The 13,569-nt window shown below is 41.5% G+C and overlaps 1 protein-coding gene across 1 annotated transcript in view; it reads right to left on the bottom strand.

Annotated features, from left to right (window-relative positions):
* WNK2 (WNK lysine deficient protein kinase 2) overlaps positions 1–13,569 on the bottom strand; it is a 331,019-nt gene that overhangs the window by 109,837 nt on the left and 207,613 nt on the right. Inside the window, exons 18-20 of the mRNA XM_053720758.1 lie at positions 13,521–13,566; positions 12,804–12,920; positions 10,946–11,955 (exon numbers count right to left, since the gene is read on the bottom strand). Coding sequence (XP_053576733.1) covers positions 10,946–11,955; positions 12,804–12,920; positions 13,521–13,566 — 1,173 coding nt within the window. The remainder of the gene's footprint in view (positions 1–10,945; positions 11,956–12,803; positions 12,921–13,520; positions 13,567–13,569) is intronic.

The following is a 13,569-nucleotide window of genomic DNA, read 5'->3' as shown; positions in this document are numbered from 1 at the left end:
CGCTGAAAATCAGTCCCCTATTACCAAAGCGGATCTACAACACTTAGTATCCAAGAAAGACCTAACGGATAACTTTGAAAAATTATGGGAAAAACTAAATTTATGCTTACCTGATAAATTTCTCTCTCTTGTGGTGTATCCAGTCCACGGGTTCATCCATTACTTGTGGGATATTCTCCTTCCCAACAGGAAGCTGCAAGAGGACACCCACAGCAGAGTTGTCTATATAGCTCCTCCCCTAACTGCCACCCCCAGTCATTTGACCGAAGACAAGCAAGAAAAAAGGAGAAACTATAGGGTGCAGTGGTGACTGTAGTTTAAAAATAAAAAACACCTGCCTTAAAGTGACAGGGCGAGCCGTGGACTGGATACACCACAAGAGAAAGAAATTTATCAGGTAAGCATAAATTTTGTTTTCTCTTGTAAGGTGTATCCAGTCCACGGGTTCAACCATTACTTGTGGGATACCAATACCAAAGCTTTAGAACACGGATGAAGGGAGGGACAAGGCAGGAACTTAAACGGAAGGCACCACTGCCTGCAAAACCTTTCTCCCAAAAATAGCCTCAGAGGAAGCAAAAGTATCAAATTTGTAGAATTTAAAAAAAGTATGAAGTGAAGACCAAGTCGCCGCCTTACAAATCTGTTCAACAGAGGCCTCATTTTTAAAAGCCCATGTGGAAGCTACCGCTCTAGTGGAATGAGCTGTAATTCTTTCAGGAGGCTGCTGACCAGCAGTCTCATAAGCTAAACGGATTATGCTTCTCAGCCAAAAAGAAAAAGATGCCGAAGCCTTTTGGCCTCTCCTCTGTCCAGAGTAGACAACAAACAATGCAGATGTTTGACGAAAATCCAGAGTAGCTTGTAATTAAAACTTTAAAGCACGAACCACATCAAGATTGTGTAATAGACGTTCCTTCTTTGAAGAAGGATTAGGACACAGTGACGGAACAACAATCTCCTGATTGATATTCTTATTAGATACCACCTTAGGAAGAAACCCAGGTTTGGTACACAAAACTACCTTATCTGCATGGAAGATCAGATAAGGGGAATCACACTGTAAGGCAGATAACTCTGAAACTCTTCGAGCCGAAGAGATAGCTACCAAAAACAGAACTTTCCAAGATAAAAGCTTGATATCTATGGAATGCAGAGGTTCAAACGGAACCCCTTGAAGAACTTTAAGAACTAAATTTAAACTCCATGGCAGAGCAACAGGTTTAAACACAGGCTTGATTCTAACTAAAGCCTGACAAAACGCCTGAACGTCTGGAACATCTGCCAGACGCTTGTGCAGAAGAATAGACAGAGCAGAAATCTGTCCCTTTAAGGAACTAGCTGACAATCCCTTCTCCAATCCTTTTTGGAGAAAGAATAATATCATAGGGATCCTGACCTTACTCCATGAGTAACCCTTGGATTCACACCAATGAAGATATTTACACCATATCTTATGATTTTCCTGGTGACAGGCTTTCGAGCCTGAATCAAGGTATCAACGACTGACTCGGAGAAACCACGTTTTGATAAAATCAAGCGTTCAATCTCCAAGCAGTCAGTCGCAGAGAAATTAGATTTGGATGTTTGAATGGACCTTGGAGTAGAAGGTCCTGCCTCAGCGGCAGAGTCCATGGTGGAAAGGATGACATGTCCACCAGATCTGCATACCAAGTCCTGCGTGGCCACGCAGGTGCTATCAACATCACCGTAGCTCTCTCCTGCTTGATCTTGGCAATCAGACGAGGGAGGAGAGGAAATGGTGGGAACACATAAGCCAGGCTGAAGGACCAGGGCACTGCTAGAGCATCTATCAGCGCTGCCTGGGGATCCCTTGACCTGGACCCGTAACAAGGAAGCTTGGCGTTCTGACGAGATGCCATCAGATCCAGTTCTGGTTTGCCCCATAGTTGAATCAGCTGGGCAAATACCTCCGGATGGAGCTCCCACTCCCCCGGATGAAAAGTCTGCCGACTTAGAAAATCCGCCTCCCAGTTCTCTACTCCTGGGATATGGATAGCTGAGAGATGGCAAGAGTGAACCTCTGCCCATAGAATTATCTTTGAAACCTCCAACATTGCCAGGGGGCTTCTTGTTCCCCCCTGATGGTTGATATAGGCTACAGTCGTGATATAGTCCGACTGAAATCTGATGAACCTGACCACAGCTAGTTGAGGCTAAGCCTGAAGAGCATTGAATATCGCTCTCAGTTCCAGGATGTTTATCGGAAGGAAGGCTTCCTCCTGAGTCCACGAACCCTGAGCCTTCAGTGAGTTCCAGACTGAACCCCAGCCCAGAAGGCTGGCATCTGTCGTCACTATAGTCCACTCTGCGGAAACTCATTCCCCTGGACAGATGGACCCGAGATAACCACCAGAGAAGAGAATCCCTGGTCTCTTGATCCAGATTTAAAAGAGGGGACAAATCTGTGTAGTCCCCATTCCACTGATTGAGCATGCAAAGTTGCAGTGGTCTGAGATGTAGGCGGGCAAACGGAACTATGTCCATTGCCGCTACCATTAGGCCGATTACTTCCATACACTGAGCCACTGACGGCCGAGAGGTGGAATGAAGAGCACGGCAGGAAGTTAGAAGCTTTGATAACCTGACCTCTGTCAGAAAAATTTTCATTTCTACTGAATCTATCAGTGTTCCTAGGAACGAAACTCTTGTGAGAGGGGAGAGAGAACTCTTTTCTTCGTTCACCTTCCACCCATGAGACCTCAGAAAGGCCAGAACAATGTCCGTATGGGACTTGGTGATTTGAAAAGTCGACGCCTGTATCAGAATGTTGTCTAGGTAAGGAGCCACAGCTATGCCCCGTGGCCTTAGAACCGCCAGTAGGGACCCTAGATTCTTGGTGCCATGGCTAACCCGAAGGGAAGAGCCACAAACTGGTAATGCCTGTCTAAGAAGGTGAACCTGAGGAACTGATGATGATCTCTGTGAATCGGAATGTGGAGATAAGCATCCTTTAAGTCCACGGTAGACATATATTGACCCTCCTGGATCATAGGGAGGATGGTTCGGATAGTCTCCATCTTGAAGGATGGGACTCTGAGAAATTTGTTTAGGATCTTGAGATCCAATATTGGTCTGAAAGTGCCCTCTTTTTTGGGAACTATAAACAGATTTGAATAGAAGCCCTGCCCCTGTTCCTCCCTTGGAACTGGGTGGATCACTCCCATAACCAGTAGGTCTTGAACACAACGTAAGAATGCCTCTCTCTTTATCTGGTTTACAGATAATTGTGAGAGATGAAATCTCCCCTTTGGAGATGAAGCTTTGAAGTCCAGAAGATATCCCTGGGAAACAATCTCTAATGCCCAGGGATCCTGGACGTCTCTTGCCCAAGCCTGGGCGAAGAGAGAAAGTCTGCCCCCTACTAGATCCGGTCCCGGATTGGGGGCTACTCCTTCATGCTGTCTTAGAGTCGGCAACAGGTTTTTTTGGCCTGCTTCCCCTTGTTCCAAGCCTGGTTCGGTCTCCAGACTGGTTTGGACTGGGCAAAATTTCCCTCTTGTTTTGCATTAGAGGAAGCTGAAGCTGCGCCACTCTTGAAGTTTCGAAATGAACTAAAATTATTCTGTTTGGTCCTTAATTTATTGGACCTATCCTGAGGAAGGGCGTGACCTTTTCCTCCAATAATATCAGAAATGATCTCCTTCAGGCCCAGCCTGAATAGGGTCTGTCCTTAGAAGGGGATGTTAAGAAGCTTAGACTTTGAAGTAACGTCTGCTGGCCAGGACTTAAGCCATAGCGCCCTGTGCGCCAGAATGGCAAAACCTGAATTCTTAGCCGTTAGTTTGGTTAGATGAAAAACGGCGTCAGAAATAAAGGAATTAGCTAACTTGAGAGCTTTAATCCTGTCTAAAATATCATCTAACGGGGTCTCAACCAGTAGAGCCTCCTCAAGGGACTAAAACCAAAAAGCCGCTGCAGCAGTAACTGGGGCAATGCATGCAAGAGGCTGGAGAATAAAGCCTTGATGGATAAAAATTTTCTTAAGGAGACCCTCCAATTTTTTATCCATAGGATCTAAGAAAGCACAACTGTCCTCGACGGGGATAGTTGTACGCTTAGCTAGGGTAGAAACAGCACCCTCCACCTTAGGGACTGTCTGCCACGAGTCCCGTGTTGCGGCATCTATGGGAAACATCTTTTTAAAAGCAGGAGGGGGAGAGAACGGAACACCTGGTCTATCCCATTCCTTAGTAATAATTTCTGAAAACCTCTTAGGGACTGGAAAAACATCAGTGTAAACAGGCACTGCAAAGTATTTGTCCATTTTACACAATTTCTCTGGAACTACAATGGGGTCACAGTCATCCAGAGTCGCTAAAACCTCCCTGAGCAATAAGCGGAGGTGTTCTAGCTTAAATTTAAAGGCTGTCATTTCAGAATCGGACTGAAGTAACGTCTTCCCTGAATCTGAAATCTCACCCTCATATAGCAACTCCTTGCCACGGCTTCGGAGCATTGTGAGGGTATATCGGACATAGCTACTAAAGCGTCAGAAAGCTCTGTATTTGTTCTAGCCCCAGAGCTGTCTCGCTTTCCTTGTAACCCTTGGAAAACACTTTAATAAATGTGAAACAGCAATTAAATAAAAACGGTACTGTGCCTTTAAGAGAAAAAAAAACAAAACTGCAAAACAGTGTTAAAAAGTAGTAAACTCTTCGAAATTTTTACAGTGTGTATAAGGGACTAAAGCAGCATTGCACCCACTTGCAAATGGATGATTAACCCTTTAGGCCCCAAACATGATTTGAAAAACATTAATAAACCGTTAAACACCTTGCCACAGCTCTGCTGTGGCTCCTACCTGCCCTCAAATACGATTTAGAAAAGAAATAAGCTGTCTATAGTGGTCCTCAGATGCCAGAGGACTCCTTTAGGGAAGCTGGATGTCTCAGTCTGAATATGAACTGCGCATCTAGAGCGTGAAAATAGGCCCCTCCCACCATGCACTCTATGTCAGAGGGCCTTAAGAAAATACTCCTAGGAGGAGTATCTGACTAGCCATGTGGAAACTAGGCCCCCAAAAAAACGATTTATCACCCTCAGAGAAAAAACGTTCTTTCTATATAACATGTAAACGTTTTGTCACTAAGAAATATGAGTATTAACATGAATATTGCCCTTTTTTGTAAGCATGATCCCAGTCGTTAAATCACTGCATCAGGCTTACCTCAATTATACAAGGCTCTGTCAGCATTTTCTAGATCTTATCATCTCACTAGAAATAAATATACTGAACATACCTCAAAGCAGGTAAACTGCAAACCGTTCCCCCAACTGAAGTCTTTCCCATACTCTTCAGTTATGTGTGAGAACAGCAATGGACCTTAGATACAAACCGTTAAGATCATCGACCTCCAGGCAGATTCTTCTTCTAATTTCTGCCTGAGAGTAAAACAGTACAACGCCGGTACCGTTTAAAAATAAACTTTTGATTGAAGGTAAAACTACACTAAGTCACCACATATCTCTTGATACTTCCTATCTTGTCAAGAGTTGCAAGAGAATGACTGGGGGTGGCAGTTAGGGGAGGAGCTATATAGACAGCTCTGCTGTGGGTGTCCTCTTGTAGCTTCCTGTTGGGAAGGAGAATATCCCACAAGTAATGGATGAACCCGTGGACTGGATGCACCTTACAAGAGAAAGATAGATTCCATATATACATCAGACATCCGCCCTGGCTGAAATTAAATCTGATCTCACGGATATGGCAATAGAATTGACATATTGGAAGACCAAAAAGATGCAATGGTGGAAAATGTAGATGAGATAACACAAACAGTATCTGATCAACAACAGCTTCTTCAGGACTTACAAGACAAAATGGAAGACTTAGAGAACAGGAGCAGACGAAATAATATTAGGTTGAAGGGAATCCAAGAAGATGTAGCAACTAAGGACATTCCAGCATACATTGCGCAACTTTTCAGGCAAATAACAGGTTCAGCTCCCGACTACACATTCCATGTGGAGAGAGCACAAAGAGCTCTTAAAGCCAAAGCCAAAAACGGTATAACCCCAAGGGATGTGATAGTTAAACTGACCTTCTTTCCTGATAAAGAAAAGATACTACAGGCCTTCAGAAAGAACCCAACTTTTAAGTTCCAGGGTAACATAGTGCAATTCTTTCAGGACCTAAGTCTGCGAACCTTACAGCGAAGAGGCTCATTGAGGCCGTTAACTAATATCCTCCGCAACACCCATCAACATCACGGAGGGGTAACTCCACAAGCTCTAATACCCAAAAGACTTGGCAAAAGGTCAGTTACAAGAAGCAAAAAGTAAGGGAAACCAGAGATGAGATACCGTGAAAAGGCCTTTTTTTTTCCCGGTTTTGTTTTTTCTTCTGCTCTTCTTCTCTTTCCTTCTGGGTCCAATCAGCCACAGCTATAGGGATTGAGAGCCTCAACATGACTTTTTACAGGTATGATACCTTGACTTTTTTCCTATGACTGCCTACGTTGAGGGAGTAGCCCTCGATGTCTACTTGAGCTGGACATCCTCGATGTACTACCATAGACAGACAATTTCCTTACTGTCACTGGAATGGATTGGCCAGGAGATGGACACACTCTGCCACAAAGCTCACCATATTGACATTCAAAAGGGACAAGTAGTTGTTCCCCAATACCTAAGGTTAAGTGGAAACCACATGTTTACTAAGATGCTTTCGGGCATTGTTAAGTTGTCCCTCTGTTGGGGACCAATTAACTGTTAATTGTTTAATGTTGTTTTATTTGTTCCTTGTTTTTTTCTCCCCCCCCTCAGCGGTCCTTCCAACATAAAGGCTCACAAGATGCAGCACATCACATCAGCTCAAAGATCCTAGGGTAAGATGACTCGCTTTGTGGGTTGAATGTTTATATTCCACATATTGCACATAACGCAGACCACCACATATGCCTATGAATGCTAAGATTAGATTAGTGTCCCATAATGTTCACGGCCTAAAAACTGATATCAAGCGCAGATTGGCAATGAACCAATATAGGACCTTAATCGCTAACCTGGTGTTTTTACGGGAAACACATTTCCTTAAAGATAGTTTACCAAAGTATTGGACCAAACACTTTACTACACACTACCATGCCACTGCACCCAATAAGACCCGTGGGGTGTCTATTTTAATTCACTCCTCAGTAGGCTTTTCTCACAATAGCACACTGGCTGACCCTGAGGGTAGATATTTGATAGTAAGAGGACGCATTCATGAAACTGAGTAATGTTTATGCCCCCAATGATAACCAGCATGTATTCTTTGCCCACATTGCTCACCTTTTGACAGATTGGTCACAAACTAAAATTATCTTAGCGGGGGATTTTAATATAACCATGGCTCCAATTCAACCCTCTCAAAGTAAAAAGCTGACTCCTAAACATCATAGACATAATCGCATTGTTAAAGCAATACAAGATTCAATTACACCACACACTCTTATGGACACATGGCACACACTTTATGGTTCAACCACAGATACCACCTTTTACTCAGCCGCGCATAACTTATACATTAGACTTGACTACATATATCTGAGTCAGATATTGCAACCCATGCTACGAAGTTCGAGTATACACGCTTGCGTGTGGTCAGACCACTCTATAATTTCAGTTGACCTGGAGGGACTAAGGGATATCAATAGATGTAGGACTTGGACATATGATAAACACCCTGTTAAAACTCGACCAAGATCATAATGATATATTACGTTCCATGACAGAATTCTGGACAATTAATACTGACTCAACCACAAACCCAATCTACTCATGGGCTGCTCATAAGGCAGTGGTGAGGGGATTATTAATTCAACTTAAGGCTAAAACTAATAAAAAAATACAGAACCCGTACAGAACAGCTTCACAAAGACATTGAAGACTTAGAGAGACAACACAAGCTAACTAGAAACCCAGTGACGCTACGAATCCTCCAAAACAAAAAACACTCTCTAGCGACAATATTAAACTCGCAAGCAGTAAGAGCAGCCCAGCGACTTAAATCACATTACTTCATATTTGCAAACAAGCCAGATAGATTTATGGTGCATAAAATCAGGTAGAGATGCAGAGCGTCGGCTATACTTTCGGTAGAGATGGATAAAGGGGACTTGACCTCCCATCCCCAGGAAATAGTTAACACTTTCGCAAACTTCTACGGCAAACTTTACGACGAGGAAAAGGTGATTCACAACACTGAAACAATGATTCAAACAAGGAAATTCTTAGGTGACTGTAAACTGACTTCACTCACGACAGAACAGAGGGATGTCCTTAATGCCCCGATATCTACGGAAGAGATTTTAAGAGCCATTAAAGATTTGAAACCAGGAAAGGCGGCTGGCCCCGATGGGTTCCCGAGGGAATATTATAAACTTTTCAAAAGCACACTGATTCCCCACTTGACTAAATTTTGTAACTTCATCATGGAGGGCAATCCTATCCCTCAGGAGTTATTAGATGCAAAGATAGTAGTGATCCCCAAACCAGATTAAGACCATAAGAAATGTCAAAACTATCGTCCCATCTCTTTAATCAACCAGGACCTTAAGATTTTTACTAAGGTCTTAGCCAACCGCCTTAAACCAATTATGTCACATCTGGTCCACCCTGACCAAGTGGGGTTTATACAGAATAGGGAGGCCCCAGACAACATAAGACGAGTGATTAATTTGATCCACCATTTAGAGAGTACACGAACGCCTTCTCTGATCCTATTGCTGGATGCGGAGAAGGCATTCGACAGAATAGACTGGAAATGCATGCTTATGGTCATGAGGGAGATGGGTTTTGCTGATGCATTTATGACTGCTTTACAGGCAATATACTCAAATCCGCGAGCTCAGGTGACTTCGGGAGGATATAGGTCAAATCTCTTCCCCATACTTAATGGGACAAGACAGGGGTGTCCTCTATCGCCCCTGCTATTTGCTCTTTGTATTGAGCCACTGGCGGCCAAAATTCGAGCACATCCAGACATATCGGGAATTCGGGTGGCCCAAACCGAATAAAAAATATCTTTATTTGTGGATGACATACTACTCACCATTACTAAACCGCTTATATCACTCCCTAATTTAAACAAGACGCTAACCGAGTTTTCACATATATCGGGATACAAAATAAATATGGAAAAAAACTAACTTCTCCCGGTGGCCATCCCCTTACACACACGGAAAATAATCAAACTTAACTTTGAATTTCGTTGGGTTACCAAAACACTCAAATACTTAGGCATTAACCTCCCAGTTCAGATGCAACTCCTATAAAATATAACTACTCCCCGCTACTTAATCAATTAAAAAAAGACCTACTGAAGTGGCGAACGTGTGGTTTCTCTTGAATGGGGAGAGTAGCATGTCAAAATGAACATGCTACCGCATATTTTATATCTTTTTAGAGCCCTTCTCATTGGGCTGGTCAAAGCAGATATTATTAAAATACAGACTGACATATTAGCTTTTATAAGAGGACCGAAATTGGCTAGAATAGCGAAACAGGTGATTTGCAGAAGCAGAGCTGCGGGGGAGTGGGTGCCCCAGACCTTTTGGAATATTATAGGGCCGCTAGAGTAGCTCAAGACTCCTGCCTTATGAGGAGATCAGAAGAAGCTACCTGGGTGTTTCTAGAGATGGAGTTAGGAGGATGGGAAGAGAGAGATTCAATCTTGTGGGACATACATCCTAATCCCCCAGTTAAGACGCATACTCAAGCATACACTTCAGACCTGACTACAAAGATCTGGATTCAGACACTTAAGAGAACAGACTTGTTTCCTGAATATTCTTTACTGACCTCAATTAGATGCTTTTTAGCAGACGACTCTCGCAGGGTGGCTGCCAAATGGGAAAACAAGGGGCTCTATAGGGTGGCGGACGTAGTGAAGGGGGGACAGTTACTCCCTTCACCCAGATACAGGCAAAACTTGCACCCATAAAACTCCATTGGTACCTTTATCTCCAATTGCGCTCCTCCCTACATGCCTTTCTTAAAAAAATCAATAAGTGGGCAGCCTACAGTGTTAGAGAAGTGTGGCGCAGGCTTGGCTAGGACCAAACACAACATTTCGAGAATATACATAACACTACAGACACCTCCGGACAGAACCAAATCCTTGGTAATAAGGGCATGGGAGAAAGATCTGAATATAATTAAAGGAGTACCGGAATGGGAGGAAATGATCCAAGGGGCTGATAAGGGATTAATTAGCATGGATCTAAAAGAAAATGTCATGAAGACCATATTTAGATGGTATCTTATACCAATGAGGACAGCCCAAATGCAGCTAAACGGTAGTAATTTATGTTATAGAGGATGTGGTGAGCTAGGGTCATATAGACATATATGGTGGGACTGTGGAGGGATTCAGAGGATTTGGCAGAAACTCTCCACTCTTCTTAGTCAACTGCTGGAAGAAGAGATCACTCTTACTATTCAACAGGCACTGTTACACGAACGCATAGATAAATTCCATAAATATATTAACACATTCATTAGAATACTATGTACAGTGACAAGGGTCTGCATTGCTAAGTATTGGAAGGTAGGCTCCCCTCCATGGTCAGAAATACATAATAAAATGTCCTACACTTATACTATGCATGAATCTGCAGTGGACACCTTAAACAACAGGGCTTCATTTCCGAAAATATGGTACTACTGGATCAGTAACTCGACCCCTGACCCTATCCATTCAACAATGTGCCCCCTGGCAATATGAAGTGTATTAAGATATATATGAGGAACTGGGGACATACCAGACATGTTGGATCTGTTATATGTTAATGTTATCAAGCTTATTCCTAAATTCTTTCTATATTGTATATGATCAAGAATTTTTATAATAATAATAAAAATATTTAAACATAAATATAGTTACAATTCTGTTGAGCAAAATGTATTTGTTTTATGAAAAGATATTTATTGGACTTACTTTTTGGTTTTGCAAGTCATGAACACTTGATTCCTCGTTACTACCAATTAGATCATTTGAAAATGTTTGGTCTCCTGGAGCAGAGAAAGACTTGAAGATATGTTTGCAGTCTGGGTTAATTTCACCATTTTCCAGTTGAAGGTGGAAACCATCCCCTGCATTTCCTAGACCAAATGAGTTTTCAGGTGTCCCTGCAGGCTGGTTAGGAGTAGTATACTCCTGGTACAACAACGTACGTAGTTTTTCATCCAAGCTTTTAATAGTATCACAAGAAAACTCAACTCTGGGTGGACCTTCGCCATCAGATTCTGTTATGCTGGACTGCTGTAGATTCGAATTCCCAGCTGATAAACTTAAAGACTGAGTCTGATTTTGAAGACCTGGTTGAGAGGTTGTTGTTGTTGCACCTTGAACCGCATTTGACTGAATGTCTAAGGTATTCAAACACATATTTTGCAACACTTCATTCGATATAACTGGACTAATATCAGATTCATATAACTCATTCTGCTCAGACTGGAGTTCTAGAACCTTTTCCTGAGAAATATTGAGTGGTAGACCTATCTTCGAAACATCTTCAGGTTTCAAGGTTTCAGTTAAGCTTGGGATGCAAGATATGGAAGCCAAAGGTGAATTACAAACACTCTCTACTTGCTTCAATATAGATTCTGTTCTTATAGGTGTTGGAGATTCACAAGATGACACTTGTAAAGGAGCATCGATTTCTGCAGCATTAAGGTCTACCTCCAAAACAGTTTGTAAAACGGTTGATCCAACAACATTCACATTCTCTACGAGAGAGAATGAGAGAGATTCTGGTAGAGTTGATATAGAAAATTCAGTTTGAGTCTGTATATCAAACGAGGAGATTGTCGACGATGACTGTGTCATAGAAGCTGGAATTGTGGTAGTGTCATAACTATCGGCCAAATTGGCTTGGCCAACTGAAAGATCAGATTTATCCACTTCTGCAGAACCCACTTGCTGATTATCTTCAGGCTCAATTTTATCTGTAAGAAACGGGTAACAACATTCACTTTTTAAATGAAAGGTTCAAACTATTACTTGGATACATTTAAAAATGGACTTAACATACTCTTACACATTACAGCCTTTCTTATTGCACATTATCATTGCACGGTTGCTTGCATTTAACTATGTGTTTAATCCAGAAAAAGGGGTTAACACAGTTTAATGGGAACTAAATCCAAGTTTTTTTTTTTCTTTCAGGATTCAGATAGAGCATGCAATTTTAAACAACTTTCTAATTTACTCCTTTTATCAATTTTTCTTTGTTCTTTGACAGCTTAGGAGCTGTCCCATTTTTGGTTCAGAAACTGGGTTACGCTTGCTTATTGGTGGCTAAAAATTCAGGGTTTCATGTCACTTTAAGTAACACATCTACTAATTTTAACATAAAACAAAAAAAAAGTACCAAATGGTGTCTTAATATAGAAAGAATAATGAGAGTAGCATAAAGAAAGAATTACAAGATGTTTGACAGAGATTTATCTCAACAAAAGGGTCTAGCAAATAAGTCCCTAATGTTCTATGCTCACATATAAAAACGTACAGGGAAGGACATTTTTTATTTATTGTTGCAGTTAAAATGAATATGAAACATTGTTCCTTTAGTAAAACCATTTCTTCAACAAAGGAAACCAAGAAAATAAAGCAAATTTTATCTTAGAAGTAAATTGGAAGTGGTTTAAAATTATATGCTAATACGAATTTTTAAAGGGTAAAATATTTTGACCTCAGTGTCCCTTTTAATAAAAAAAAAAATAGTGATGTTTTTGCATTAAACGGCATTAATAATAATAAAAAAACAACAAGGAAAGAAATCGGTAAAAATTACCTTTAGTATCAATCTGCTGCGGCGCTGTCAGAGACGTTGGTGGCACTGTATTTACTGCTGCACTGGGACTTTCTGCAACTGGGCATATTATAAACCAGCGTTTTCCAGTGTGTAACACTAAAGGAAGAATACAATGAATAAACTGTAATAGCCAATATAAATACATACAATTAAAAGGGACATTATACCCAAAAAAGCCCTTGAAAGTGATGCATCATAGCTGTAAAAAGCGGACTAGGAAAAAAAAAATCCTCAGTAGCCACATCCCACTGTAAATGGACTCTAAGCAGCCAATCAGGATTCTAGTCCCAAGACTTGCAAGGGAACATGCATCAGGCATGTGCAGGCACATTAATGTTATTTCTCTCCTCGGTTTAAGGAAGTTTACTATGAAATCTCATGAGATTTCAGTGAAATCTCAGGAGATCACAGTAAAACAAAGTGTGACATCAGAATTGATAAAGTGGATTAGCTACTGTTGTGTTTTGTTTTTATCATGCAGCTGACAGTATCTGAAGAATAATGGTTTGAAGATCACTGTAAGCTGAAGAAATGTTGTGGTAAACTATCTTTTTTACATAGAGATGTTCTTGTCAGCTTTTTACAGTTACGCTGCATCACTTGCAAGTGATTTAGTATATGGGTATTATGTCCCTATAACAAAAGTCAGTACATGCAGTACTAAAGAAATTAAAAAAAACATTGATAAACTGGTACCATTTTGTTGGTAAACTGGTGTCTTCACTTGGCTCTGGTTGTTCTCCTT

This window comes from Bombina bombina, chromosome 7 (assembly GCF_027579735.1).
Source record: "Bombina bombina isolate aBomBom1 chromosome 7, aBomBom1.pri, whole genome shotgun sequence".
Classification (NCBI taxonomy): Eukaryota; Metazoa; Chordata; class Amphibia; order Anura; family Bombinatoridae; genus Bombina; species Bombina bombina.
Note: the sequence above shows the minus strand (reverse complement) of the source record. Positions and strands in the feature narration are given on the sequence as shown.